The sequence below is a fragment of the Saimiri boliviensis genome, chromosome 10 (genome assembly GCF_048565385.1).
Source record: "Saimiri boliviensis isolate mSaiBol1 chromosome 10, mSaiBol1.pri, whole genome shotgun sequence".
Taxonomy (NCBI): Eukaryota; Metazoa; Chordata; class Mammalia; order Primates; family Cebidae; genus Saimiri; species Saimiri boliviensis.
The window spans coordinates 93,625,246-93,651,426 of NC_133458.1; the positions used below are offsets into that span (position 1 = coordinate 93,625,246).

A 26,181-nucleotide genomic window follows, 5' to 3' on the forward strand; every position below is an offset into this window, starting at 1 on the left:
CGATCTGTCTGTGCTATGGATGATTTTACGATCTAATTCATAGACAAAACCCTATTCATTTGGCACCCAAATGTCATATAGCCGGAACTGGGGCTTATAAAGTTTACTGTTTTATAACTTTTAAAAGGAAAGACGGCATCAGTGTAAGCAGTCGGTAAATGTGCAAATCTCTAGTTGCGCTTTAGCTGCTCTGAGGAGTTTCCCAATCGAGCTAGGATGGGGTAAGTACCTTCCATTTGTAGCAAATTAATTGTAGCAGAAGAAGCCAACTGGGTCCAGGGTGAAGAGTGGGGAAGGGGTGCTGGGACGGGTTAAGGGCAGAGGGTTTGGGGACGACAGCCAGGCAGAGCAGCGTCTCCAGCAAGTGGAGGCCTAGGGCAGCCTTAGGAAAGAGGCAGGGTCTGTGTGGCCCGAGTGCAGCTAACAAAGCCCTGGGCTTTTTCTCCTTCTTTCTCACTCTGTCTCTCTGTTTTGTACCCAGCAAGTTAACTTGGTTTCCTCAGAGATGGGCAGGGTGGCCTTGGGCTTTGGAACTGCCTGCAGCTTTTCCCACCTTCTGCCCTGAACTTTGTAATGGGTCAGAGTTAGGGAGGTGATGGGCCAGTGTTGGTCTGAGGTCGCCCTGCACAGGTCATCTGCTCAGGTAGCCTCAGACCTACAGGCTTCCAGGACTGAACAGACAGACAGAAAAGCAGACAGAGCCACTCACTATTTGGCACAAACCAGACCAAGAGAACTTACAATAGAAAGTTTATTTTTTGTTCCAGTCAGTATTTTTTCCTTAAAAACAAATACCAAAAAACAAAAAACAAAACAAAAAGCTGATCACAGTTTGCTTAAAACAGCCAGACTTGGACAATATTTGTAACTTTGTTCACAAAAACATACATCACTGAAGCTGCGCTTATAAGAGCCACTTCCAGAGTTCGTGCAAAGGGTCCTACAAAGGCACGCAGGGACACACCGCTTGGAGTCACAGTTTTCGTCACAGAGTCACTAGTCACTACACGTTGAACAAGTCGTGTCTCATCAAGTCACCTCTACAACAGCATTAATTACACAAGGAATATAGGTAGTTTGAATAAAAATATCTTTAACAGCTTGGAGCTATTGAGACAGGAACACTTCCACGCACATGCACAGTTAAACAACTTGAGTGCAACACACAACATTGGCACTAAACGAGATTGAAGGGGGACTTTTTGTGTGTTTTTTTTTTTCTCTTTTCTTTTTTTGTTATAGTTACTTCAAGTAACACAGCTTGCTTCATATAAATAAGTTAAAACATCTATTTTTTTTTTTTTTTTCAAGACAAAGCCATTCAGGACAAAGAGATGAACAGAAAGCAGATCTACTTATACAGGCGCTATAATGGCAATAAACAGGCTCATGATTAAAAGATGAATTAGGGCAACAAGAACAGGGCTTCTTCACAGAAGGAACACAAGGGAGTTTCAGAAAGTCACCTTAGTACTGACACTATGCGGGATCCGCTAATACTGCTCAGTACTTTAAACGCTCAGATATTCAGGGGCGGAAGGCCCCTCCTGCCGCGGCCATGCTCATGCTTTTCAGCTTATTATCTTTTTTCCACTTCATTCTCCGGTTTTGGAACCAGATTTTAATTTGTCTCTCGGAGAGGCAAAGAGCATGTGCTATTTCAATCCTTCTTCGGCGGGTCAGGTAGCGGTTGAAGTGGAACTCTTTCTCCAGCTCCAGGGTCTGGTAGCGCGTGTAGGCCGTCCGGGCCCTTTTGCCTTCCGGGCCGCCAATGTTGTCTGCAATAGAAAAGTCAGCGGTTTAGCCACCAACTCCTCACCCCCTGGCTTCCAAAGTCCGCCAGGGGGACAAGCTCGAGTGCTGAGTAGGGAACCCAGGCGAAAGGCTCAACAAGTTCTCCCTACCAGCCGGCACACCCCTCCCGAATTTCCTTCCCTCTTCCTTTCTAGAGAGAAAACAATACGATTTGGACCCTGGGAACAATCCGCCCATCTGAGGCTGGGGCCGTGTCTGGAGGACTCCGGCTTTCCCTGGCCTCACTCCTGCCCTCTCCGCCCTGCCCCGGGCGCCCTGCTCGGGAGGTACAGCCCTCCCAGGCTGCCCACCGCTCAGAAGCCCAGGAAGCACGGCCCTTTCCTGAGTGCCCAAGTGGCCTTCGGGTCACCCTCCCTCAAAGTTCCAGTCCCGCGAGCCGCCTCCAGTGTCCAGCCTGCAGGCTTGGGGCGCCTGCTTTCTTTTTCTTCCCTTTCCTTCTCTCTCTCTCCTGCCCCCAAACTTCAGAATCCTGCCGGCTCTCGCCTCGATTTTTCCCCCAAGCCCCTTTTCCGGGGCTCTAATTAGTAACGCTGTTTCCCCAGCGTAGCCCTCTTCATAAATCATCCGCCCTGACAAGCCCGATTCGCGGCTCCTACCGCCATCCTCTACCTCTACCTTGCTCGGCTGGCCTGACCCGGGAGCGCGTTACAAGGCGTTGGGGTTCAAAGGGGTTTTTTTTGCTTCCTTCCCCTTTCAATGTCTAAACTGGCCCAGCCAGCGCCCAATTCCCCCATTATTTGTGAGCGCAGAGTGTTTGCAAAGAAGAGCAGGAAGGAGGAAGGCAGGAGAAGGAGAATGGCAAGGAGAGGCTCTGCAGGGCGGGGAGAAATGAGACCAGGAGAGAGACTGGGAGAGAGTGGCAGAGGAGAGAGAGGGGATCGAGAGCCGCGTCCCCGTGGTAGCGTGGATTTAGAAAAAGGCTGGCTTTACCATGACTTATGTGCAGCTTGCGCATCCAGGGGTAGATCTGGGGTTGGGCGGGCGGCGCCGGGCTCGGCTCGCTCTGCGCACTCGCCTGCTCGCTGCTGGCAGGGGCGTCCTCCTCGGCTCCGGACGCCGTGCCAACCCCCTCTCTGCTGCTGATGTGGGTGCTGCCGGCGTTGGCCGAGGCGCCGCTGGAGTTGCCCAGGGAGTTTTTCCCGCCGTGGTGGCTGTCGCCGCCGGGCGAGGGGGCCACGGCGGAGCAGGGCAGCGGGTCAGGCGGAGGCGAGTGCGTGGACGTGGTCGGCTGGCTGTACCTGGGCTCGGCGGGCGCCGCGTTGGCGCCGGCCGCGTAGCTGCGGGCGCGCTCTCCGGAGCCAAAGTGGCCGGAACCGGAGCGGCCGACGCTGAGATCCATGCCATTGTAGCCGTAGCCGTACCTGCCGGAGTGCATGCTCGCCGAGTCCCTGAATTGCTCGCTCACGGAACTATGATCTCCATAATTATGCAACTGGTAGTCCGGGCCATTTGGATAGCGACCGCAAAATGAGTTTACAAAATAAGAGCTCATTTGTTTTTTGATATGTGTGCTTGATTTGTGGCTCGCGGTCGTTTGTGCGTCTATAGCACCCTTGCACAATTTATGATGAATTATGGAAATGACTGGGACATGTACTTGGTTCCCTCCTACGTAGGCACCCAAATATGGGGTACGACTTCGAATCACGTGCTTTTGTTGTCCAGTCGTAAATCCTGCCTGATGACCTCTAGAGGTAAACTCGTGCACTAATGGGGGAGTTGGGTGGAGGCGAGAGGGTTGGCGCGCGCGCCCCGGGCGCGTGCCCGCCGCCCGTTGCCGCCGTTCAGTCGGACTCGAGCGCCACCCGCTGGAGTTAGGGCGCATCGCCCCGCTTCCGACCCGGGGTTGCAAGGGCTGGGGTCGAATTGAGGTTACAGCCCATTATGGCAAAATTATTGCATTTCCCTCGCAGTTCCATTAGGATGTACCGATTGTTAGGCCGTCAGCTGCCGATCGCGCGCCGGGCGAGGATGCAGAGGATTGGGGGGAGGTGGTGACCTGCATTTTATTTACAACAACTTTATTTCCCCCGTTTTGCAGCCTCTCTTATTTTTGTGTCGAGGTTGGGGTCGCTTCTGCCCGTCCTGCCGGCAGCTCTGAATTTTGAAAATACAGATACCACCTTCGGGGAAGGGGGAAAGCCATTTAGCCAATTGGAGAAATAAATCCTGCCCTCAGCAGCAGCAGCAGCTACAATTACGGCTCTGTTTTTGCTAGCGCAAGAGGGACAGTGTCCCTGCCGCTCTTAAATGACAGGCGTCTATTAAAGATAGCTTTTGTGTAGTGTTTCTCCAAAGCGAGGTCAAATTCCATAGACTTTTATAACCGTAGTCGATTTTTCTTTCTTGTGAGTATGGTTTTCGTGTCATTAATTTGCTATTTGATTTGCTTACGTATCCAGCTTGGAAAATCTTCATCACAGCGTCTGGTTCCTCGAGCCAGCCGGGCCCCAAGTTGGAGGGTTCTCGTTGAACTCAGCGAGTGGGCCCAGGCTCCTTGCAGCCACAGAGGCTGCTTGGGGTCTGAGGATCCGCGGGCTGGGTTACTGGGGTCTTGCTTAGACCTCCAGGAATAAAATGAGGGCGATAATGGAAGCATTTCGTGGCAGTGCCTAGTATCTCCGTAGTTATTTTCCAGGGCTCCGAAAGACGCAAGTAAATCACAAATACAGCTGAGAAGCAAGTGGAGTCTCCCGTCTGGAGGCCCGGTGTTGCAGGCGTCCCTGGCACCTCTGAAAGCCAGGACTCTGGAGGCTCCCATGGCCCCGGGCCCCTCGTTGGGTCCTGAACGCTGCTGTGGCGGCGACGCGAGCGCTATCGGAGGCAGGGAGCGGGAATCCGGAGCCGGGAGCCTGAGGGAGCCCAGACGGTCCCCGGACTGTACTGTACCACTCGCTCCCAGGTTAGCTCGCCTCGTCTGAGGCAGCTTCTCTTCCACTGACGGTTGCGCAAGCGGGGCTCTGTTGGGCCCCCCTTTGTTCCTCGAGCTTCCTGTTCTGGGAGGCGCCCTGGGAGGCCGCGACAACGCCAGGACCCAGCACTTAGACCCCCTCTTTCCACTGGCCAGAGATGATTTGATGATGCCCTTCGGGACCGCCTGGCGAGGGACCTAGGCAGAGACGCCCAGACAAGAAACGGGGCACGGTCCAGGGCTCTTTCCTCCCTAGTAGCCCCGTGTCCCGAGGTCGGGGAGCGCAGAGGCACTAGCACAGGAGCCCCGGACGCATTCAGGGCGCACCCCGGAGCTCCGGAGCGGGTTTGGGCAGCCTTGTGGAGCGGGACTGTGTGTGTGCAGTGCATCCAGCTCCACCGCTGGTATTGGCTGTGTGTGAGGTTTTGTTTTGTAAGAAATAAATGCACAGACTCTTGCAAAGCTCCGGGCTCCCCTGAAGCTGCAGAAGCCCCCAGATGGGAGCAGACGGAGAGAAAAGTTGGGGAGCAGGCGAGGGCAAGGGGGCAAAGCCGAAGGAGGTTGCAGCGCTGGCCTGGTCCCTGCCCAGGGGTCTACTGGCCCGCCTTTGCCTCTGAGTCCTCCCCGCTGGGCTGCGTGGAATTGATGAGCTTATTTTCCTTTTTCCACTTCATGCGGCGGTTCTGGAACCAGATCTTGATCTGGCGCTCGGTGAGGCAGAGCGCGTTGGCGATCTCGATGCGGCGGCGCCGCGTCAGGTAGCGGTTGAAATGGAACTCCTTCTCCAGCTCCAGTGTCTGGTAGCGCGTGTAGGTCTGGCGGCCTCGGCGCCCATGGCTCCCGTACACAGCACCTGCAGGCAGAAAAGGCCGGGCGCCGGTAAGCCAGGGTCTGGACAGCCGACCCAGTCAGCCCAGTGCCTCCCACAAGGGGCCTCCTGCCTGGAAACCACCCCGTGTCCACTCCAGCCTCTCCCACTATATCGGGGGCCCAAAGCAGACTGGATGGGAGATAATTTCATACCAAGCGAGATGTTTTCTACCTAAAACGACTTGAAGTTGGGCTTATTGTTTTTGAAAAATCTGCCTCATAGGAAAACCATTACAAGCAAAATAGAATGGGCACTCTTAATTTGGGACACCCAAGTAGTGTTTTTGTGGGGATGCAGGGTGTGTGTGTGTGTGTGTGTGTGCCTGGGGATGGGTGGTGTGGAACCCTGTAAGTAGTGTACATACTCTGAATTCATAGTGGTCTCTCAGGATGCTATTGTGACCAGCCATATCAGAACTCAACACATTTTTTGGAAAGTTAAAAATGATCAGCCCTCTCAAATCTTTACACATTCTAACAAATTATATGACCCTTCTGAGAAATGCAGAATCCATCAGGGATAAAGTGGACTTTAATGCAAAACATTGTAATTTTAACAATCTTCATTAGGCTCTGTCCTAGGGAATTCCTAGGAGTCTCTGGGATTTCCTGTGAAGTCTTTGGAAACCAGAGTCTAAGAGATGGAGCTATAGGTAGTCTAGGATTTCTGGCAATGTAGGATTGTGTGACTGTCTGATCTGGTGCCAAAGATGCCCAAGGGTGGTGGGGGTCCCTCCAATACAGGTGTATGAAGCTCAGGCATGGGCTCAGAAGAAGGCAGAACTTGGCTAAGAGTGAGCAGTTGAGTGGAAGTGGGAGGAGGGGAGGGAGGAGAGAGAGAAAAAATCCTGAGTCTGGGGCTGTGGCCCTCCAAGGCTTTGGGGAGACACCGGAAGAGGCCAAATGGCCACCTCTCTTTGTATGGGTTTCTGAGGGGCTAAAAGGAGAGGGGATTGGGAAGCAAAGGGTATTTATCAGCGATGCAGTGCAGAAGGCCCTCTGGCTTGGGAAGCTGAGCAGGGTACCTAGGATGCATGAACAAGGCAGTCCTCCCCACCAGCCTCCCTTTCTCTTCAGGCTGTCCCTGTCATGGGTCTCACATTTGTGGCAGTGTCCCCATCCTCCCCTAAGGTGTCACCTTGCATGGACAATGGGGCCCTGCCCTTCCTTTGCTATTGCCTGATTGCCCCATTGGGAACAGATTTTTCCTTCTCTTTAAAAAGCTGAAGAAACTTTGCTGGTTCTTTTCTCCTTTCTTTCTCTCTATTCCTCTTTCTACTCTGTTTCCTCCTCCTTTCTTTTCCTGCCTCCTTTCCCCTCTCCCTCCACTGTCTTGGGACGTGCCTTACCCGCGCAGGAGTTCATCCGCTGCATCCAAGGGTAAACGGGGCTCGTGTACTTCCGGTCGGTGCCTTCGTCATGGAGTGCTTTGCCCTGCCCGCTGCTGCTGTCGGGTTTGTACTGCTGCTCGGGAGAAAAGTGCAGGTAGTCCCCGGGGCCCCTCTGCTTGCCACTGCCTGAGGGCGAGGCGCCACTGAGGTCCTTATCAGAATAGAAACACGAGGCCCCGTACTCGTAGGACGCCCGGTTGCAGGCCAGGACCGAGTTGGACTGTTGGTAGAAACAAGGTGAGGTGTACGTCTTGTCCGGGAGGCTGGACGCCCCATAAGAGGCCGGGAAGGGCCTCAGAGCGTCATAGCCGGCCTGGTAGAGGGGCAGCTGGCCCAAGAAGGAGTCCTGGCCGCTGGGCAAGCTCCCGGGGAAAGTGGGATTCACAAAATAGGAACTCATTTGCGCGCCCCTCTGCAGGACTGTGATTTGTTGTGTATTAGTACATCTGGCTATAACTATTAGTAGTCATCGAACTGGTTTGTTTCTGGATGGCCGAACGCCAAAAGCGACAGCAGCAAATCGCACCAGCTGACGCGGCAGCGGCCAATGGGAGCGAGCGCCGGAGCCCGCTCCCCGGGGACCGCGGCGACCGAGGCAGCAAAGTTACAAACAGCCCCCAGCCCGCCTGCCCGCCGCCCGCCCGGCAGATTAATGGGCGCTCATAGCCAGCCGGCCCGGCTCTCTTCCCGAACGCCAGTGGCGGGCACGGCCCGTTCGGGGGCGAAGAGATCAGGCCAGAGTAGAGACACTAGCGCTGGGGCCGCCACAAAGGCCCCACCAGGCTGCCTCCTTCCTCCTCCCCTTTTTGCTTTATTGAATTTTGCAGGTTACCAGCCCCTCCTCCTCCAAACAGGAAACCTGAAGGTCCCGCGCCAGGAGGGGCGGTGACAAAGGTAGCTTTGCTCCCAGCCGACCCGCACTCCAGGCACGGCCCCGAATCGCCCCTCCCCTAGCGCTCCCCTATTCGTGGGTGCGAGTTCTTGAGCTGGAGCCGGAGCTCTCAAAAACCAGGCCTGAACTCCCTGAGCTTCACTCCTGCGCCTTAGGAATCTGTGAACTGCCTTAGTCTCTCCTGCTCCACTCTCACCAGGGACCTGGGCCTCGCAGGCCAGAGCTGAAGGCTCACCTCGAGCTGACCAGGACTCAGCCAAACGCAGGTTCTTCCAACCCATTCCCTTCTCCACATACACATCTTGGTTGAGTCCCAAAGGGCTCAATATCCCTAGCCTGCCTGGTCTCAAAGCAGCCCTTCCAGCTGGGCGTCCCCATCCCACGTTTGAACCCAGAGAATTGAGAGGCCAGAAACCACTCGTTTCCACCAGAAAGAACCGACAGAGCAGCAGCCGGCCGTGAGACTGGGCACCTAAGCCAGCCTAGGTACCTGCTCCTTACCCAGCGCCTGAGGACTCGGCATCAGCGGGCAGAACCGCTCAGAGCTGAGGCAGATAAAAATCCAGGTGTGGAATCTCTCTGTCCTCATTCCAGAGGCGCAGGAGGCCCAGGGGCCCTGGCCAAGCTGGGCACAGAAGGCAGCTCTGCGGGGCCCAAGGCCGTGGGGATAATTGATGAGCTCGGTTTCCGGGGCGCCCGACAGCCGGCACTGTCCTAGGGCCGCCCTCTTTACTGCCCTTCCTGGGACCGCGGAGGGCTGCCGCCCTGCAGTGGCTCCAGAACCGGGAATGTTGTCTCACTGGCTCCAGAAATCCTGAATTGCTTTCACTGTTGTCCCAGGCCTGGCTGTCCCCAGACAGGACAGGAAAAGCCTGTCCTGGGCTGCTCACTCTTGCCTGAGAGGTGTGCCTTCGAGATAGTTGACTTTTACAGCACATGGCTCAATCTCGTTTTGTAAAATGTGATAGCAGCCCAATGGCATTTTTACAACTGTGTTTGTTGGGCTTGTAAAACCCCTTGAATTAGCTTTAAAATCCTCAATTCCGTGAAGGTTGAAAAAAGACTACGTGATTTGGATGGATTTCTAGAGATTGTTTACAACATCTGTAAAACTCTGGCCAGAGCAGGCTCTCAGGGTTCAGAACTTGGTGGGGAGGGGGCAACTGGCAGTGTTCTGGTAGGAATCTAGTAATGACTTAGTCTTCCTTGCTTTTGATTCTTTTGGTGAGCTCTCCTCCCCCAAAGGGAAAAAATTGGAAAAGGACTGGCCTAAGAGCGACCTCCACAGAGCCCAAGAGGCACTCCTGGAAGGCGGCTACTAGCCCGGCAATGGGGGCAACGCTGGAAGCCATGTGCCGGTTCCCTAGTCGGTCCAGCCTGGAAAGGGTTTCCTGTGCAGATAAAGAAGGGCTTCGAATGAGAGGTTGGAACTGGGCGGATAGAATTGAATATTTCCCACACATTACTTTAGGGAAATAATTCAATAGGTGAAAATGAAAACTCGAGTCAAAAAATTAAAAGGGACTTTCAAAAGTAGCTGTTTGAAGAAAATCATGTTTGTGTATTTTCTTAAACAAAACCATCAGACAACAGTGATTTTAAGCAAGTTATTATTTAAGATGAAAACAACTGTTTTGGAGATGTCAATCAATGTTTACAGTTATGATTTCCTTTGCATTCCTCCATGTCCCACACAGTGTTGGGGTCGGTGTCGATTTACTGATTATGGTTTGTCATGCCTTGACCAGGATTCTCGATCTAATCATTGTTCCAACTAACAAGAGAATCTGATTTCTCAGCTGAGCCAGAAAACGTATTTCTAGCTTCTGTAGGCACTAAGATGGAAAAATATACATTACATTGGAACCTTTACATGTTAGTCAAGGTTAGTGCATATCATGTTGGCAGCTGACCAATTTATTTTTCCAATCGGATATGCACACGTAGGGGTGTGTGTGTGTGTGGGTGTGTGTGTGTGTGTGTGTGTGTGTGTGTATGGAGAGAGAGAGAGAGAGAAACATTCCAGCAAGAATACGAACCCCACACCCTCCAGAGAGCCTCTCCTGCGATGGTGAGAATGGCCACCCCAGGGCTCTCTCTTCTCTGCCAAAGCCACGCAGAAAGCGACTTACCTTTCAGTTTCCCTCCAAGGGGGGAGATCAGTTTCTCTCCAGTGGGACAGCTGGGCCCCACTGTCTGCCCTTGCCCTGGCTGCCCATTGAACAGCTCCACCTCCGCCAGCCTGGAGGGTGGCCTGGGATTATGTAGGTGTGGGACCTTGAAGGCCACCTCAGTCCAGCCAGATCGCTAGCCAGGCCACAGCCAACAGCGCACAGGTGCGGCCTCTGCCCTTCACAGGCCCTCGCTGGGAGCCAAAGCCGGCCTTCTTTGCCATAGCCAGTCCTCCTCAGGGCAGCCAGGCCCACAGGCCTCAGGACTACAGGTAGTCTCTCCGATTTCACAGTCTCAAAGCCAGAGCGTTCCCTGAACCAGCGTGCGCCCCCAGGGCGCCTTGGGACCCGCAGCTTGGACAGAAGCAGCCGTGACGTGCCAGGCGGCCTGTGCAACCAGTCTCCATGGTGCTGGAGTGGGGGTGGGGGGAGGACCCGAGTCTATACCGGCGTCCAGCTCCGGTCAGGGGAGGCCGAGGCAGGGAGATTTCCCGGCCAAATAGGCTCTGGGTGATCGTCCCCCAGGTCGCCTTTCGTCCCCCTCTCCCCTGCTTGCTGGAAATCTCTGAGGGGCCCGTACAGCAGTCGCGCCAGGCTGTAAGAGGCGGGCTGCGGCTGGCGCCGGTCCCGGCGACGGCCACAGCGTGGCAGCAGAGAGCGCCGGCGCGGTCGCAATAAATAATCTGCCCGCGGCAGCCGCAGTCAGGAAGCCAGAGGCCCTAGGATGCAAATACGCCGCTTTATCCGCCCCGAGCGCACCCAGAGCACAGGGGAACGTCCCAAACATCCACAGCCCCGTCCTATTTATCTAATGAATACCAAGATATTGTCTCAAGATGGGGAAACAACAACCCAAACCAAAACAAACAAAAAGAACCTCGGGCTCCTTTCTTGTCTGTGTCCGGGGAGTTCCCGGGGCAAATCTGGTCTGATGCGCACCTAGGCCGAGCTACAGACAGTTCGAGCCACCGCGCTAAGCAAAGCCACCGCCAGCAGCACCCTCCGCGCTTCCTCCCCGGCAGCTCCACAGTCCTCTCCCCGCTCGCGGAAGGTGGGGAGTGCGGTCGCCAGTCCGTTGCGCCAAGGTGAATTGGGGGTGGGGGTCCCCCTACCGCCCAGACTCGATTGGCGTCCTTCTTTCCACCTTAGCTGCGGGCCCCTGCCACCCGCGCTAACACCATAACGTCCTCTGCACCGAAACTTCCCACCAAGTAGCACCCAATTAACTCCATCCTCTCCTCCAACACAGAATTCCACCCACGCACCTATTCTCTCTCCCAGCGCTTCAGACACCTCTCTCATCGAAAAACTGGGCGAAGGGAAGCCGGCAACGAGCGGAAAACTCTGGTTGAATTAGTAAGTTTTTGTCTGTTTTCCCCATTCTATCTTTCTCTCTGAAACCACTTCCCACGGAGTAGAAAGTACCGTGATGATGCTAATAAAATGCCAGTGGATTAATGCACTTTGCCCTCACCTCTTCCCACCTTCCCAGGCCGAGAATGGTCTCTTGTTGGAGAATCCAACAAAACCAAATTGGGCCATGAATGGAAATAAAATCCAAACCCAAGGGTTTAGCGGGGAACACGGAATGCAGGCCACTTCATTTTGGGCTTCACGGGGTAGCTGGGGAAGGCGAGAGAGAAGACCCAAGGGCTGCTGCCCTGTGCCTGGGCGCTGTGCCACGGAGAGCCGAGGGAAGGCGGGCACTTACTGCCAAGGCGAGCCAAAGAGGGGACAGAAAGGGTGTGTGTGTGTGTGTGTGTGTGTGTGTGTGTGTGCGTGTGTGTGACATGTTTGGGTTGTAGTGTGTGATGGGGTGAGTGTGAATGGGTGAGTACGGGTGAGGGGGAGTATGCCCCTCTTAAAGCCTCCCTGGGTACCCTCTCCCACCGCTGCCGCTGCCGGCTGTCACCTCACCACCTTTGCTCCTATCTCCTCCCCACATGTCTCACCTTCAGATGGCGGCTCCCAGAAGCTCCTGACCCTCTGACAGCTGTCGTTTGGGCAGCCCGAGAGACGAATTGTCCTCCTTCCTGGTGCCAGAGGACGCAGGAAATTAGCCAGGTTGTGAGTTGCAAAGCTGCCGCCAAGGCGCCAGGAACTGGGCGCGCCCCACCTCCAGCGGGAGCCACCAGGCCTGCTTTGGCCTGGGCTTTCCCTCGCTCGCCATTGCCGGACAAAGCGCAGCCGAGCCGGGCTGGAAGACAGAGCTCCGAAGCAGGCAGGATCGAGCGGAGCAAAAGAATGCGGCTCTATTCTCGCAAGGGAAATTATAAAAAAGTTCATGTTCACGGTTCCCATCCACATGACCGACAGCGGCCAATGGAAGGGCCGAACAACTCATAAAGTTGTATTGCAAAGTTGTAAATTTTCATAAACAACAACGGATTTATGACCCTTTCCCCATCACTGAGAGGAGGCAGCTCTTACACCGGCGCCATCTTACCACTGAGGCCGCCCCGACTAGGGGCCTCAGGTTTTATAGACCCTTTTGGGCCCGGTTTTATTAAAAGAGCCCTAAGAAGCGGGCCCAACCCAGGCAGGAGACGGGAGACCAGGTCTTACCCGCAGAACACAGGACGCTCTGAGCAGCCACCACAACCCCTCGCCCTTCGCCTCTCGCCTCTTCCCCACACCCAGACTCCCCTGCCCCTGCCCTGGCACTGCAACCCAGCGGGGGTCTGCGGTCCTAGCCCCTCCCCGCGCCACCTACTGCAGTGTTGGACCCTGGGGCGCCCTCGCCTCGGCTGCAGGCGGGGTGGAAGTCTTAAAATCCCATTTCCTAGCCTGGGGCTAGGTTCAGGGAGCCTGCGAAATCCGGCATCAACCGCTGGGTAAAGCCCCTTTCCAAACCCAGTGCGCAGACTTAGAGGAAACGGTGGATATGAAATTTCCTGGTGGAATTTATGACAGTTTTTAGGGAGGATCATAGAATATAACCTATCTACCGAAGATTCCGTTTTCAAGGAATCTAGAAGATGTTAGCGCACACACAAAAACCAGACAAACGTCTCTACACGGAGAAAGGCACGTACACAATTATGCAGTCAGGGACGGGCATACACTCTATTGTGGGCACAGAATGGCGTGCAATTATGGACACACAGAAACACATGCACCCAATTATGGACAGTGAAATATACGCAATTGTGGAATTAGAAAAAAATACACAGATACATACACAAAAAATAAGCACATACTCATACAAATACACATAAAATACATAAAAAGAGACATGACACCAATATATGGGCACCCAACATTTGGACCATCACAAGGACAGCCACCCCACTTTTGCTTCCTCACTGCCTCTTACCCTCCAGCCATGCTCACCTTCCCTTTCACGTCCCCTCTGGATAAAGCAGAACACATTTTTCTTTGTCACCAAGCATCTTTATTTTTCTGTTACATAAAACACAGTTAGCTGGGCTGGGAAGTGTGCCTTCCCTGAACCCCAGGATGGAGCTGAGGGAGATACAGGACAACACGGGAGATGAAGGGCATTGCGGAAGGCATTGGACCTCCCCACTCACTACAGTTAGCTCAAGACAACACACCATGCTACGAAGTCACCCCAATAACACATCCTTTCCAAGTCAAGACACTGCCCTACAAATGAACTCCAAGACTATAGAAATGACCCAAAAAATCCTGTTCAAATATACAGTATTTGCTATTATAGGAAACGTCAGGGTGTACATGTTTAACACAGCTGAACAGCAAGATACGGGAGCCAGAGGAAAGGACAATGAAGCTGGGAGCATCTCCACAGTCCTACTAAGCAGAAGCTAACCCAGAGGTCTGCAGCCAGTCCAGGAACATTCCCCTCCAGAAGTGGGGGGTGATGTGCCTGAACTTTGGGTGCCAAGCCAGAGAAGGAGGGATTCTAGGGTGCAGCACTTAGAATGCTTTTTGGAATAAATATATTATTTTTCAATTTAAATAGATGCCAATACCCTGGTCCTGGACCTCAGCACATTCTCAGGGCAGCCTCAGGGACCCCAAAGGCTGCCAGCTATAAGCAGCAGGGGACTTGCCTGGGAGCAGTCGGCACTAGGTAGCAGGCAAGCCAGCCAGCACGAAATAGGTAGTTTTAGGGGAGTAGGTAGTACAGAGATTCACGTTCTTGCGGGTCTGGGAGGGTGGTGCTGGGTGTCTGCCAGTGTTGGGATACATAGGGGCTTCCTGGGAATGGAGGCCCTCTGGGGCTGGATACATAGGTAGTTTGGGGGTGCCTCGAGCAGAGGCCTGTGCTAGGTAGTATTTTGGCCATGCCAGCGCGGGGCCGGCTAGCCTGGGACTGGGGGTGTCTGTTGGGGTCATCAGAGACGAGGGTATCCAAGGCGACCTAGTCTCTATGGCCACTCAGTCCAGAAAAGTTGGGAGCCGGAGTGGGTGATGGGGCGGGTAGAATGCAGGTTGGGGACTGGGTTTTCTGGGGTTTTTTTTGTTTGTTTGTTTGTTTGTTTGTTTTTTTGGGTTTTTTTTTTACATTTTCTTTTATTTTTTCCATTTTTGTAAATAAAACCAGTGAGTCTCTTAAAGACGCTTTTCCGACTGTCCGGTGCAGCAAGGGCCCCGGATCGGCCCCTCATTCCTCCTCATCGTCGTCTTCATCATCGTCCTCCTCATTGGCCTTGTCCGCGGCAGCGCTGGCGGCGACAGAGGGCACGTTGCCCTCGGGAGCTGCGGCGGCAGCAGGACATTCGTCCTTATGCTCTTTCTTCCACTTCATGCGGCGGTTCTGGAACCAGATCTTGATCTGGCGCTCGGTGAGGCAGAGCGCGTGGGCGATTTCAATGCGGCGGCGCCGCGTCAGGTAGCGGTTGAAGTGGAACTCCTTCTCCAGCTCCAGCGTCTGGTAGCGCGTATAGGTCTGGCGGCCCCGCTTCCTGTCAGGTCCTGAGAACAGACATGCAGCCACATGAACACAGGACAGACAAGCAGACAGGGCACTCGTTAGGCTACTGTCCAGAGCCTGCACCTTCCTCCTGGCCTAGTTCCAGGCGGGCATCCCCCTCTGCCCCAGGCCCCGAACAGAGATAGGGGAGGAGGGGGAGTGTTAGGGAAAGACCCCAACGCAGGGCCAGACGCGTGGGCGGCTCTGTAATGAGCAAAGGCGCAGAAACCCAACTTTACAAGGGACCTTTCCAGCCGGCTAAGCGTCCACAATGTCCTGCTTCCCCTGACAAAGGGAAACTGTAAATATAGAGTGTGGGCAAGCGGGAGACGCTGCACTTTTGCCATTCAAAGATAAGCCCGGCTGTTCCCAGGCCTTGCTAGGCAAGTGGGCGACCCTTCCCAACATCCTGAGCCCTTATCCCAAGGACCTTCCTAGGGCACCCCGATCCTCTGTCTTCATTTCCTCACGCCCATCTTGAAATGGCCCCGGGCACAGGGTCGCATTAGAGGCCATGGAGGGCTTGGCTCTCCCCGCTTTTGAGAAATAAAAGCCAGGCAGCAAGGAAAAGGAGGTGGAGGGAGGGAGAGAAGAAGAAAGGGAGGGAGGGTGACAGAGGAGGGAGAGAGAATAGCGAACAAACTTAATGTTAAAATTCCAAGGCAAATGGAGTTAAATAAATTTACGAGGATCGAACCCATTAATTGGGCCATAAAAAGTTTTATGAGCCTCATTTACATACAATGCTGTGGGCTCCATGCAATGGCGCCTCCGCTCTAATTAAAACCAGAAAGGCTGCACCGGGAGTCGCAGGGCTGCCGGCTCACAACTGCCTGGATCCGCTCTCCCCGCCCTGCGCTCCGCGCTCCCCAGCGCCGCGCTCCCCGCTCCCGCTCCGCCAGCCCGGCCCGCCTAGCGGCTGCGCCTACCTGAAGACCGCATCCAGGGGTAGATGCGGAAATTGGCCTCGGCCGGGCCGTGCAGCGCGCCCTCGTCCGCCTTGTCGCAGGCGCCTTTGGCGAGGTCACTGCAGAGCCCGGAGATGTTTTGGTCGTAGGAAGCGCAGGGCAGGTTGCCGTAGGCGTCGGCGCCCAGGCCGTAGCCCGACGCAAAGGGGCTCTGATAAAGGGGGCTGTTGACATTGTACAAGCCCGGAACGGTAGAGGCGAAGGCGCCGGCGCCCGCCCCGTAGCCGCTTCTCTGTGAGTTGGGCGCAAAGGAGCAAGAAGTCGGCTCGGCATTTTGGAACAGAGAAGCCCCCGCCGTATATTTGCTAAAAAGCGCGTTCACATAATACGAAGAACTCATAATTTTGACCTGTGATTTGTTGTCCGGCAGCTTTCAGTGTCGGTTTTACGAGGTAGCTTGATATATGATAACATTACACCCCCAGATTTACACCAAACCCCATTTTCTTTTGGACGGAGCTCGCCGCAGCACGTGACCGCCCACATGACCGCCTCCGCCAATCTCAGCAGCCCTCACAGGTGGTCTCGCTCCGCGGGGCCCGCGGCCGCCTAGAATGGAAGGGGAAGAGGCTCAAATATGCGGCCCACGAATCTGCCCGCGCTTGGCGGGCCCGGCGCGTCCTGCAGGAGAAGACCCGGAGGCTTGGTGGGGGCGCCCCGCTGGCAGCCAACTCGGGAACTGGGGTCTGCGGAAGCCGCGCGGCGCTGGCCCCGCGCAGCCCCGGCCCCGCGCAGCCCCCTCACTCCTGCTAGTGAGCCCTGGACCAAGCTTGGGGATCCTCCCCGTCCCTCTCCTGTCCGCTTGCCCAGCCCCTGGTAGGGTCTCTGTCCCCGCGCACCAGACTACCCCGCGGTGGCCTTGTGGACAGGACTCAGCTATGAGCAGATCGACTCTGCCCAAGTCTTCCCTCACCCAGGGCCGGTGGGCGACAGGCCGGACTTGGACTCGGATCCCTACAGGGAAGGCGCAGCGTCGCTGGCAGCTGCAGCGAGAATACCACCGCAAAGTGGAACCATGTGGTTCGAATAAAGTCAACGTCTTCCAGCTTCCTTTCCTTAATCGGCGGCACACTGTTTATCCGCCCTAAATGAAGCAGTGAAATATTTATCTATTAATGAGCCTCATTTGCCAACAGATTTATTAACGTGGGGTTCCCCTCCCTCCTCCCAGACGCTGTAGTGCTGCAGGCAGTGTGCCTTCGCTCCTGGGCACCTGGCTGGCTCCAAGAGACCAATAAATGGCTAAAGATTCCTTTGTCCTTGCCACAACTTCTAATTCCCTTCTGGCGCACGGGAGCCAGGGCTGTTTTCCCCAGCTTGGAGAAATCTCAGGCCCGCACCCTTCCAGGCTCTCCCAACACTGGAAGGTTTCCAGCAGCCTTCGCCTCATCCATCCTTAGGCCTCCACCTCGTGGGCCTGGGTACCTGGGAACAATACATGCTTTAGAGCCGATTTGGAGAAGGGCTTTTGGCGTCTGGGGACTGCAACCCTCTGTGGACTTTCATTTCTTTTAAAGACACCAAAAACAAATAAGGGGACCACCCCCCCAAAGGCCACCCAGCTGTGGAGGCTTTACCTATCCAAGTACCAGCTCACACGGAGCTGAGCGCACAGTGGTCTCAGTCCCTTCCATCCAGGACTCCAATTCCTACCTTTCCAGGCTTCCGACCCCTGCACCGTATTGGACCAGCTGAAGCCCCTGCTGCCCATGGCTCGGTGGAGGATGGTGGAGAGAACGCTTTCCCTAAACGCCTCATAAACTGCCTGGGCCGCGCTAGAAGCCCGGCCACCTTTTACTGCCCAGCTCGATTACACACCATAAACCCGACCTCACAATGGAATTGCCCCGGAAATTCTCCTGTAAATTATAGAGTTTAGTTTCTTGTGTACAAAGCACTTCCCATCACTTTCAGAGGGTCCAGGCCGCCCCAATTTACCGCACCCTCTCAGGGGGTCCCGGGAACACAAAAGGTGGAGGGATGGTTCAGATCGGGATGCCAGGGAGCCCCAGTTCCTGCCCAGTGAACCACCGGGGCTTGAGTGGGAAGGCGGGGGCTCCTGGGGCAGGTGGGCCCTGGGCTGTCTCCTGCGGGGACACAGAAGCCCTGGAGGTGGGGGACGATATCCGGAGATGCCCTTTAGGGCGGATCAGATGATACCGTGTCTCTGCTGGAGAATAGAGGGTAAGACAGAAAAAAAAAAAACAAAACAAAACACCAGAATAATTCCAATCGCATCGCCTTCTGGAAGGAAATAAAAACCCAAGAAAGTTAAAGGAAGATGAAGCAAACAAGAAGGCTAGGAGATCAAAGAGGCAGAATTAGACCGCTTTAGACCAGTAAATTGTTCCTGGGGTGACAAAGAGCAAGACGAAAAGAGAAAAGACCAAGGCCCCCGCCGCAGTCGCCGTCTGTCTAGACTCAAGCGGCTGGAGGGGCCGACAGCACTGGTGTTTAAAGTAGAACCTACCCAGTCCAACAGCCCGAGAGGGGAGCGATTTCGGGGATCGTGGGAAGGAACGCACTTCGCCAAGGGAGGGCTGGGCTCCCTCGCCACCAGCTGATCCCTGTCCTGGTTTTGCCCGGCGGGCGTCCAGAAGTCCTGGCAGGACGCACTGCCCCTCTGCCCCGGCCAAGGAGGATCTGGATACCGCCCGCAAGGCTTCAGCCCTTCTGGAACCAAGTCAGCCAACTGGGCCAAGTTCTGCGGACACCGAAACCTCCCTTTCGTTTCCAGGCTTCTCTCTCCCCTCCTGCCCTCTGTGGTCTGATTTAAAACGAAAAGGACGGATAAAATCAGGCTTTCAATAAGGCTTCTTTAATTGCATGTTCTCTAGTCATTGGTTCTCTACTTATTTGACTGAAAAGACACAAATGCACTAGGTTATGTGAGATAATTTTGACAGGAATACTCGTTCACCCTCTGCCTGAAGCAGGCACATGTAGGTGGGTTTCCAATCAGCCGAGCTATCTTTAGATAGACATTTTCCACTGCTGTCCCTGAGCTTCCTTCCTACCTACTGACAGAGTGTGTTCACCCTGCTTCTTGTTACCAAATAGTCCAATATTTAAATTGAATTAAGAAGGCAAAGTCGGCTCTAAGCAGCGAATCGCGCCTTCTGGAGATTTGGGTGGTTGGCGAATTGCTTCTCTTAAGGTTTCCACCCATGCCTCTCTCAGGGACTGCATCTGTTCCCCACCCAGTGAGTGATCCCTGGCCTGGGCGCAAAGACAAACCCGTCCCCGACGGCGCAAACGAGATTGAGTTGGTGCGGGGTCTTGCCTGGGTGAAGGCCCGCTGCGGGGAAGCCACTCCCAGGCTTCCCAGAGGAAAAGCAGCCTTCCAGCCACCAGCCTGCCAAGGGCAGGGGAGGCGCCTTTGGACAGTCCATCCAGGCCTGGGAGACCCTGGCGGCCTGCACCTACCTGAGGCCTCCGTGATTAGTGGAGAGACGCGGTCACCACCGATCTGTGACTTGGTTTATTTGTAGTTACACAAACTGAGCTTTCTCTCTGCATCCACAAATCTGCGACTTCACTATTTATTTGTAGTTGCGTAAACAGAGCTATCTACGGCTTGGATACAGAGCCACGGTTGACTCCTGGGGAAGCTATAAAACCCTTCTTACAATTAGATGTTGGGAAATTATGTACGGAAATACAATGAAGGCGTGTGTCTGTAATATCGACGTATATATATACATGTATGTGAGACGAGGGAGAGACAAAGAGGGAGAGAAAGGAGAGAGATGTGTGTGTGTGTAAGGAGAGAGAGAAGAAACACCCAGGAGAGACTTCAGCCAAAATCCAGCCCCCAGTTTTACAGCATGTACAGCACGGAGATGCGAGTCGTAAACATTTTGTGGGTTTGGCGGAGACTATTACGACCCAAATAAATGCACTGTGCCGCGTGTTCACAGGGCTCCGGGGCGCGTCGAAAGGTTCTCTGTTTGCTTTTGCGTTTTCCCCTTGGAACCATTCGACATCTGTGGCTGATGCTTGCACCCGAGGAGCCTGCGGCGTGTTCCCTGCCTGGGGTCCCGGAGAGGCTGGGCCTGGATTGGGGTCCCCTCCCTTCTGGCCTCCTGAGCAGGAAACGCCAGAGCAGCCTCGGTTCCTCTACAGCGGAGGACACGCCGCAGCCAGAGACAGCACGGGCGGCTTCCACGCCGTGAGCGACACTTTTGGTGCTCCGGTGTGATCGTCATATTAAACATCACATTAAAAAAAATAACGAAAGCAGTTCCTGGTCTGTCCCCCGGGATTCTCCTTCCCAGCCAACTCGGCCCGGCCCCTGGACCTACAGTGGACAGACGCCGAGATTCCCGTTACGCTCAATTTTCACCGCCCAATTTTATTGCCTCGATTCAAGCCGGCCGAGTCCCGGGGTCCTGGCTCTGTCTTGGGTTCCGGCTCGCGGGGCCCTGACCCAGGTCGCAGGGTTCGGGGGCGTCCGGGGCGGCCGCGGGACCCCTGGTCACGGAGTGAGCCCTCGGCACGCCCTGTGCACACCCTCTGGGGTGGTCGTCAGGTCTGGGGGCTGCAGGCGTTCCTCCAGTGTCCGTCAGTCAGCCGGGGCTCCCTGGCGCCTGGCTGTGTCAGGCCTGTCCCGGCTGAGGACGGTGACCCCGGAGCCGCGCCCGCGCCTGGAGCTGCAGCCCCGCGGCCGCCTGGACAGCTGCAGCCGGGCAGCCTCGGGCCCTCGGGATACGCTCTGGGAGGCGTGAGCGGTGAGGGTCGGGCAAGCTCCCTCCGAGTCCTTCTTTCCCAGCGAGGCTTCTAGCCAGGAGTGAGCAGCACTGAAAATATAGGGCGGCTGTTCACTAAAATCTGGGGCTCCCATTCCAGAAAGGCTCGTGTCAAGTCGACATCTTAGGAACTTCCCCAGGGTCGCGGAGGCGGGAGATGGCGGCTCGGAAGCCTCTTGCGTGGAGCCACACTGCCATCTGCTGGCCGCCTCTTGGTACTGCATCCCCAGCTGCCTCGCCTGGCCGGAGCTTTGGGAGCCGCGGGCGAGCCCACCGCACCCCACTCCGAAAGGAGGGACGCGGGCCTAGTCCGCGGAAAGTCTACATGGAGCCCGGAATCTGCAGAGGAGGCAATGCCAATAAAAGAGCTGTTTCCGCAGCCGCTTTCTCGGCGGCAGACAGAACAAATGAACAAATGAAAGGGCTTTGGTGGAATAGCCTAATTGGGGCTGGACAGTTGTAAACTCATTAAGGACCGAATTCCAGACAGTTCGCAGACCCGGCCTTTATGGCACACTCTTACTGCCTATTCTTTGAAGTTCCTTCTGTCTGCAACAACAGAGGGCGTCCCAACCTGGCGGAGGGGTGGGAGTGGGGGTGAGGGCCTGCCGCATCCACCCGCACCCTGGTTCCCCTTTTAGGCTTAGAACACAGCCAACTTTGCAGAAGTCGTGGAGTGGGGGAGGGGAAGGAAGAGCGAAGCAAAGCGTGGTAGGGGAGGCGAGGCCGCGCCCTCCGGCCCCATCCGGAAAGCGCTCAGGCCTCCGAAGTTGCGGCAGTTCTCCCCGCAGCCCTTTACACCCCATAAACAGTAACAGCCCTCATTTTCTTTTATGGTGCTTCGGGGCTCGTCAGTCGCCTCAGCCAGCCCTGCCTCTGTTCGGACTTGTGCTCGGGAGGGGCTTGCAGTGCAGGACCCAGATTCTCCCGGGCCAGGCTGGCAGGACGCTGCGGGTGGTGCGCGGTGCGAGGACGCTGGGCTTCGTTCCCTTACAAACGCCCAAAATGTTTGCCTGCATGGCCGCCTTGGTCGGGTGGGGCTCCTATTTCTCTCTGCAGAGCCGGCTTAGAAGGCGGCCCCCAATTCTTTATCCTGCAGCCCTCTCACGCTTTTCCCCCACCAAGCTAACGAAGGCCCAAGTTTGTGAATTCTCCTGGGGGCACCAAGGTGGAATAGTGGTCTTTCCACCGCTGCTGGCCAGCCCAGTGCAACCCGGCTTCTCAGGGGCTACTCCGCCGTCTGGCACATAGACGCAGGCGGGAGTCTAGCTCCGCCGCCGGGTTTCCCAGCCGTTCTCGCCACCAGGCAGCTGGCCTGGTTGGGAGGGCTTAGCTAGCTCCGCGGACTGGTTGTGGCAGGTCCCGCTCCAGAAAGCAAAACAGAGGCAAAATTGGGGCTTTCTCTCTACCCCAGCCCGCCCCTACCCAGAGACTCTACACAGGCTCCCATGACCCGGAGAAGAAGGTACAAAGAGCAGACTGGCAGAAAATAGAAAAGAATCAATATATTTTATTTGGCAAAAAGTTAAATATCATCTCAACACAACAATTTGGTCAGTAGGCCTTGAGGTAACTATTGCAAAATATACAGTGTAGGTTCAGTCCGATGGAAACCCCAGATTCATCAAGGATACAAGTCTACAGTAGCCCAATGGCGGTTTCATAGTGTATAATTTATTATCAATAAAATTAACTTCGTTACAATCAGCATTCATTTTCTCCGATTAAAATTAAGCAAAAACCCTAGGTAGTAACCTTCTGCACATATGTATAGCTCCAAATTTTGTCACTGTTCATCTGGTGCAAAAACAATATTCAAGCTTGTCTGATTATGCATATTTCCTTTAATCATATAGATTATATATACAATGGACAAGACAGGACTATAGATCATGGAGAGACTAAAATGCCCGCATTTCTAATGTGGAGAAAACGATGAATCTGTGTATCCCCGAGAACACTTAAAAAAAATTTTTTTTATTTCACTGGGAAATCCTTACAGCTAGTTTATAATCATAGGTTAACAGCCTAGTTATACAGAAGACATATTCTACTATAGAGCTATACTCTATGCAACTGTTTTTCCCCCTCATAAACAACCTGAGTTCAAATTGAATTCTAGCTTCCACAATCACAACGGGTGCATCACCCAGTACACAGAAGTTTGAGTCACAAAACATAATTACCACAATAAAACACAGTGTTCAAGTATCTTGGCAGAGCAATCTGCCGCACAAACAGCAAATTAAATTAGCTACACAGACTAAAAACTATACAGCCCACCATCAACAGTTGTGCATTATAAAAAGGTAGTTTCTTTCCTTTTAAGTCAGGGACAGGTAGATTTTTAAAAAATATGTACAACCTAGCACACATAGCTATCAGCACGGATGCCCACCCCCCCGCTTTTCTTTTTCTTTCTTTCTCTCTCTCTCTTTTTTTTTTTTTTTTTGTCTTACAGAAAATGGAAAGCTTACAATACCTCCTCCATCAAAGCGGCAGGCCTAGGAGCCGGCCTGAGCAGGGTTTGCCTTGGGGGGGAGATGTGGCCTGAGGTTTAGAGCCGCTTTGTGCGGGATGGCGGAGGCTAGGGTGGGGGTGAGAGAAGGGAGAAGGCGGAAGGGGGACGGGCAGTTCTTTCTCTTTCTCTCTAGCTCATTCTTTTTTCTAAATAAACCCAAACGACATCACTCGTCTTTTGCTCGGTCCTTGTTGATTTTCTTCATTTTCATCCTGCGGTTCTGGAACCAGATCTTGACCTGCCTCTCGGTGAGATTGAGCAGCCGGGCCACCTCGTACCTGCGGTCCCTGGTGAGGTACATGTTGAACAGAAACTCTTTCTCCAGTTCCAGGGTCTGGTGTTTTGTATAGGGGCAGCGCTTTTTCCGAGTGGAGCGTGCATGAAGCCAGTTGGCCGCTGGATTATCTGCGGGGAAGAGAGACACTGGGTTTAGGAGGAGGAGAGGCACACCCTGCTGGGGGCAAAGGAGCCTCCTGGGTGGGGTCTCTGGCCAAAGTGCAGAATTCCACTGAATTGGTTAGGAAAGGCAGTCAGGCCTCGGACACAATGGAACCCTGACAGACAGACGCACAGACGGTCACTTACAATTGCACGCAGTAAAACTTCGGCTCCCCCTCCCCTCCAAGACCCTCCTTTTTCTTACTCCATCCTCCTGTTTCCCCTCTCCTTCCTCCCACTCTCCCAATGCTGTATGGAATGAAATTTGAAAGTAGATTTTCTTCTTGCCACGCAGAGGGAAAGCATGCTGCCTTGCGCCTTGCGAGAATGGAATTCCTCTCTCCTGCTCACTGGCTTGTTTTCCCTTCCCCACCTTTCCCTCTACGCGCCTCATTCCTTATTTGACCTTCCTGGAAGGCCTTCAGAGCTGGGCAAGCCGGCAGAGCTCCCCAAGGCCGTTGATCACGTCTCTGGCTTATTTGAATAATCTGGCATGGGGACCTTTGTGGCCCCGGTCGCCCGCAGCCTCATATTGGCAGGATTTACGCCGCCACTGGCCGAAGGCAAGAAGTGGAGGGAATCCGCCGTCTTCCCTAGCGTCTTCCCCGGCTCCGGCTGGCCTGCTGCCGCCGCTCACAAATAATCTAGTCGCACAAAAGGCTCTCTCGGCTGCACTGCTTTCGAAGAATGGCCCAAAGTATCTCGGTCTTGGGCCCGGGCAGCCAAGGAGAGGGGCGGCCAGTGTTGGCTCGGACCGAAGTGCCTTGCCCACCCCGCCCCCTGTCGCTGCAGCAGCCGCCTCCTCTCCCGCAGCCCTGCGAGCGGCTCCTCATTGCTCTCCAGACTTGGGGCCTTATCCGAGGCGTCCCAAACACCAACTTCTGGCTCCTGGCCCCAACTAAGGAGGTTTCCAGCGATGACGCAGGCTCGAGAGAAAGCTGGCGAACCAGCAGATCCGGGAGGCCGGCGTGGAGGCGGCGGCAGCGGATTTGAAGAGACGAGACACTTACTGGGATCGATGGGGGGCTTGTCTCCGCTGCTCTCATTCTCAGCATTGTTTTCGGAGAAGGCGCCTTCGCTGGGTTGTTTTTCTCTATCAACTGAAGGAGAACCACAAGCATAGTCAGTCAGGGACAAAGTGTGAGTGTCAAGCGTGGGACAGTCACCCCTTCTGGCCGACAGCGGTTCAGGTTTAATGCCATAAGGCCGGCTGGAGGGCAAGCCCGCGAAGGAGAGCGCACCGGGCGTGGGCTCCAGCCAGGAGCGCATGTACCTGCCGTCCGGCGCCGCCGCCGCCACGGGCGCCTGGGGGTGCATGTAGGGGTGGTGGTGGTGGTGGTGGTGGTACACCGCAGCGGGTACAGTATTGGTGCCCGCCGCGTGCACCGGGTTCCACGAGGCGCCGAACACTGCCGCCTTGGACTGGAAGCTGCACGGGCTGAAGTCGGGGTGCTCGGCCAGCGTCGCCGCCTGCCGAGGGGGCTGGCCCAGAGTCCCCGGCGCATAGCGGCCAGCGCTCAGCTCATCAGCAGCGTCGGCGCCCAGCAGGAACGAGTCCACGTAGTAGTTTCCCAGGGCCCCAGTGGTGGCCATCGCCGTGCCTAGCGCCTGGCCGGCCCGGCCCGACCCACGGAAATTATGAAACTGCAGATTTCATGTAACAACTTGGTGGCACCAGGGGGGGAAGTACAGTCACCTAATAAGTTGGCGGCGCCCGCGCCCCCATTGGCCGCGCGCGTCACGTGCCCGCCCGGCAGAACAATAACGTGTAAATCACTCCGCACGCTATTAATGGCCCGGTGTTTTGCAGTCATAATTTTTATAGCAAAAGCCATATGTTTTTATGCAAAGGGATCGTGCCGCTCTACGATCGGGTTTGTTTTAATTGTGGCCAACGAAGATTAAAAGATCAAATGGCCTTGCCTCTGTATTCTCCCCTGCCCCCCCACCCCATGCACACACTTCTTAAGCGGACTATTTTATATCACAATTAATCACGCCATCAGGAAGGCGCAGGTCCCGCGTGCGAGTGCGGCCAGCGGAGCCCCTCACATAAAATTAGACAATAATTGAAGCCATAAAAAAGCAGCCAAATCGCATTCTCGCTCTACTGTATTTAAATCTATATTTATGATATTTCATAAGGAGTTATTGTTTCAGAAGCCACACAGGCTGGTGGGAAGTCGGGAACGACCAACAGATTCGTTTGCCTCGCCGTGGCTCCCAGCTGTAAAAATTTACGAGGACTTGGAAAGGTTAAATTAGACTGTTGTGTTTGGTTGGCGAGCTCCCTGTAAATAATCCCTGCGGTCCCCGGGAGAGGTGAGTTTAGCCCCGGAAGCAAAAAGTCAAATTCAACGCAGTATCTGTCCCAAATGGAGCTGTAGCCTGCCCTGCCAGAGCACTCCAGGCAGGGACCGGCATCCACGGAGCACCGCGGGTGTAGGTCCCCACGGCTACCCGCCTGGAGCGACACGCGCCGGGGCAGCCCTCAAATTCGCCTTTGCTCCTCCTGTGAGGACCCCACCGAGGAGCTGGCCGGAGGATAGCGGCTAG

General features: G+C 54.9%; 5 protein-coding genes and 1 long non-coding RNA gene across 9 annotated transcripts in view; 1 reads left to right on the forward strand and 5 right to left on the reverse strand.

Annotated features, from left to right (window-relative positions):
• Positions 1 to 12,088, reverse strand: part of HOXA3 (homeobox A3) — a 46,251-nt gene extending 34,163 nt beyond the window's left edge. For all 3 annotated transcript variants that reach the window (XM_039472649.2, XM_039472654.2, XM_039472650.2), the window contains exon 1: positions 12,003 to 12,088. The gene's annotated coding sequence lies outside the window, so the exon portion shown is untranslated. The remainder of the gene's footprint in view (positions 1 to 12,002) is intronic.
• LOC104652503 (uncharacterized) lies at positions 46 to 15,654 on the forward strand. 2 transcript variants are annotated; one of them, XR_012512189.1, is made up of 3 exons: positions 46 to 221; positions 11,300 to 11,406; positions 12,009 to 15,654. It is a non-coding gene; the product is annotated as an uncharacterized LOC104652503 (long non-coding RNA). The 2 variants fall into 2 exon arrangements; XR_745818.2 differs by lacking the exon at positions 46 to 221 and adding an exon at positions 6,738 to 7,050.
• Positions 733 to 5,270, reverse strand: HOXA5 (homeobox A5). The gene is made up of 2 exons (XM_003935152.4): positions 2,746 to 5,270; positions 733 to 1,778 (listed from the first exon to the last, which is right to left on the reverse strand). Exons 1-2 carry the CDS (start codon positions 3,638 to 3,640, stop codon positions 1,528 to 1,530), a joined length of 1,146 nt encoding a protein of 381 aa, XP_003935201.2. The 5' UTR covers positions 3,641 to 5,270; the 3' UTR covers positions 733 to 1,527.
• Positions 5,320 to 11,996, reverse strand: HOXA6 (homeobox A6). The gene is made up of 2 exons (XM_003935153.4): positions 6,946 to 11,996; positions 5,320 to 5,579 (listed from the first exon to the last, which is right to left on the reverse strand). Exons 1-2 carry the CDS (start codon positions 7,385 to 7,387, stop codon positions 5,320 to 5,322), a joined length of 702 nt encoding a protein of 233 aa, XP_003935202.1. The 5' UTR covers positions 7,388 to 11,996.
• Positions 13,812 to 16,437, reverse strand: HOXA7 (homeobox A7). Its single transcript, XM_003935151.3, has 2 exons — positions 15,880 to 16,437; positions 13,812 to 14,952 (listed from the first exon to the last, which is right to left on the reverse strand). The coding sequence occupies exons 1-2, from the start codon at positions 16,256 to 16,258 to the stop codon at positions 14,642 to 14,644; spliced, it is 690 nt and encodes a 229-aa protein (XP_003935200.1). The 5' UTR covers positions 16,259 to 16,437; the 3' UTR covers positions 13,812 to 14,641.
• A 5,719-nt stretch (positions 16,438 to 22,156) lies between these two features.
• Positions 22,157 to 25,553, reverse strand: HOXA9 (homeobox A9). Its single transcript, XM_010345698.3, has 2 exons — positions 24,636 to 25,553; positions 22,157 to 23,592 (listed from the first exon to the last, which is right to left on the reverse strand). Exons 1-2 carry the CDS (start codon positions 25,216 to 25,218, stop codon positions 23,354 to 23,356), a joined length of 822 nt encoding a protein of 273 aa, XP_010344000.1. The 5' UTR covers positions 25,219 to 25,553; the 3' UTR covers positions 22,157 to 23,353.
• Positions 25,554 to 26,181: the final 628 nt, after the last annotated feature.

Excerpts from the sequence above, each read along its gene's own strand:
- HOXA6 (XM_003935153.4), bottom strand. The coding sequence starts at position 7,387 with ATGAGTTCCTATTTTGTGAATCCCACTTTCCCCGGGAGCTTGCCCAGC. Across the intron at positions 5,580-6,945 it reads GCGGATGAACTCCTGCGCGG|GTGCTGTGTACGGGAGCCAT; the intron begins GTAAGGCACGTC and ends TTCTGCCTGCAG.
- HOXA7 (XM_003935151.3), bottom strand. The coding sequence starts at position 16,258 with ATGAGTTCTTCGTATTATGTGAACGCGCTTTTTAGCAAATATACGGCG. Across the intron at positions 14,953-15,879 it reads CCCCTGGATGCGGTCTTCAG|GACCTGACAGGAAGCGGGGC; the intron begins GTAGGCGCAGCC and ends GTCTGTTCTCAG.
- HOXA9 (XM_010345698.3), bottom strand. The coding sequence starts at position 25,218 with ATGGCCACCACTGGGGCCCTGGGAAACTACTACGTGGACTCGTTCCTG. Across the intron at positions 23,593-24,635 it reads CAAGCCCCCCATCGATCCCA|ATAATCCAGCGGCCAACTGG; the intron begins GTAAGTGTCTCG and ends TCTTCCCCGCAG.
- HOXA5 (XM_003935152.4), bottom strand. The coding sequence starts at position 3,640 with ATGCGCCCTAACTCCAGCGGGTGGCGCTCGAGTCCGACTGAACGGCGG. Across the intron at positions 1,779-2,745 it reads CAAGCTGCACATAAGTCATG|ACAACATTGGCGGCCCGGAA; the intron begins GTAAAGCCAGCC and ends TTTCTATTGCAG.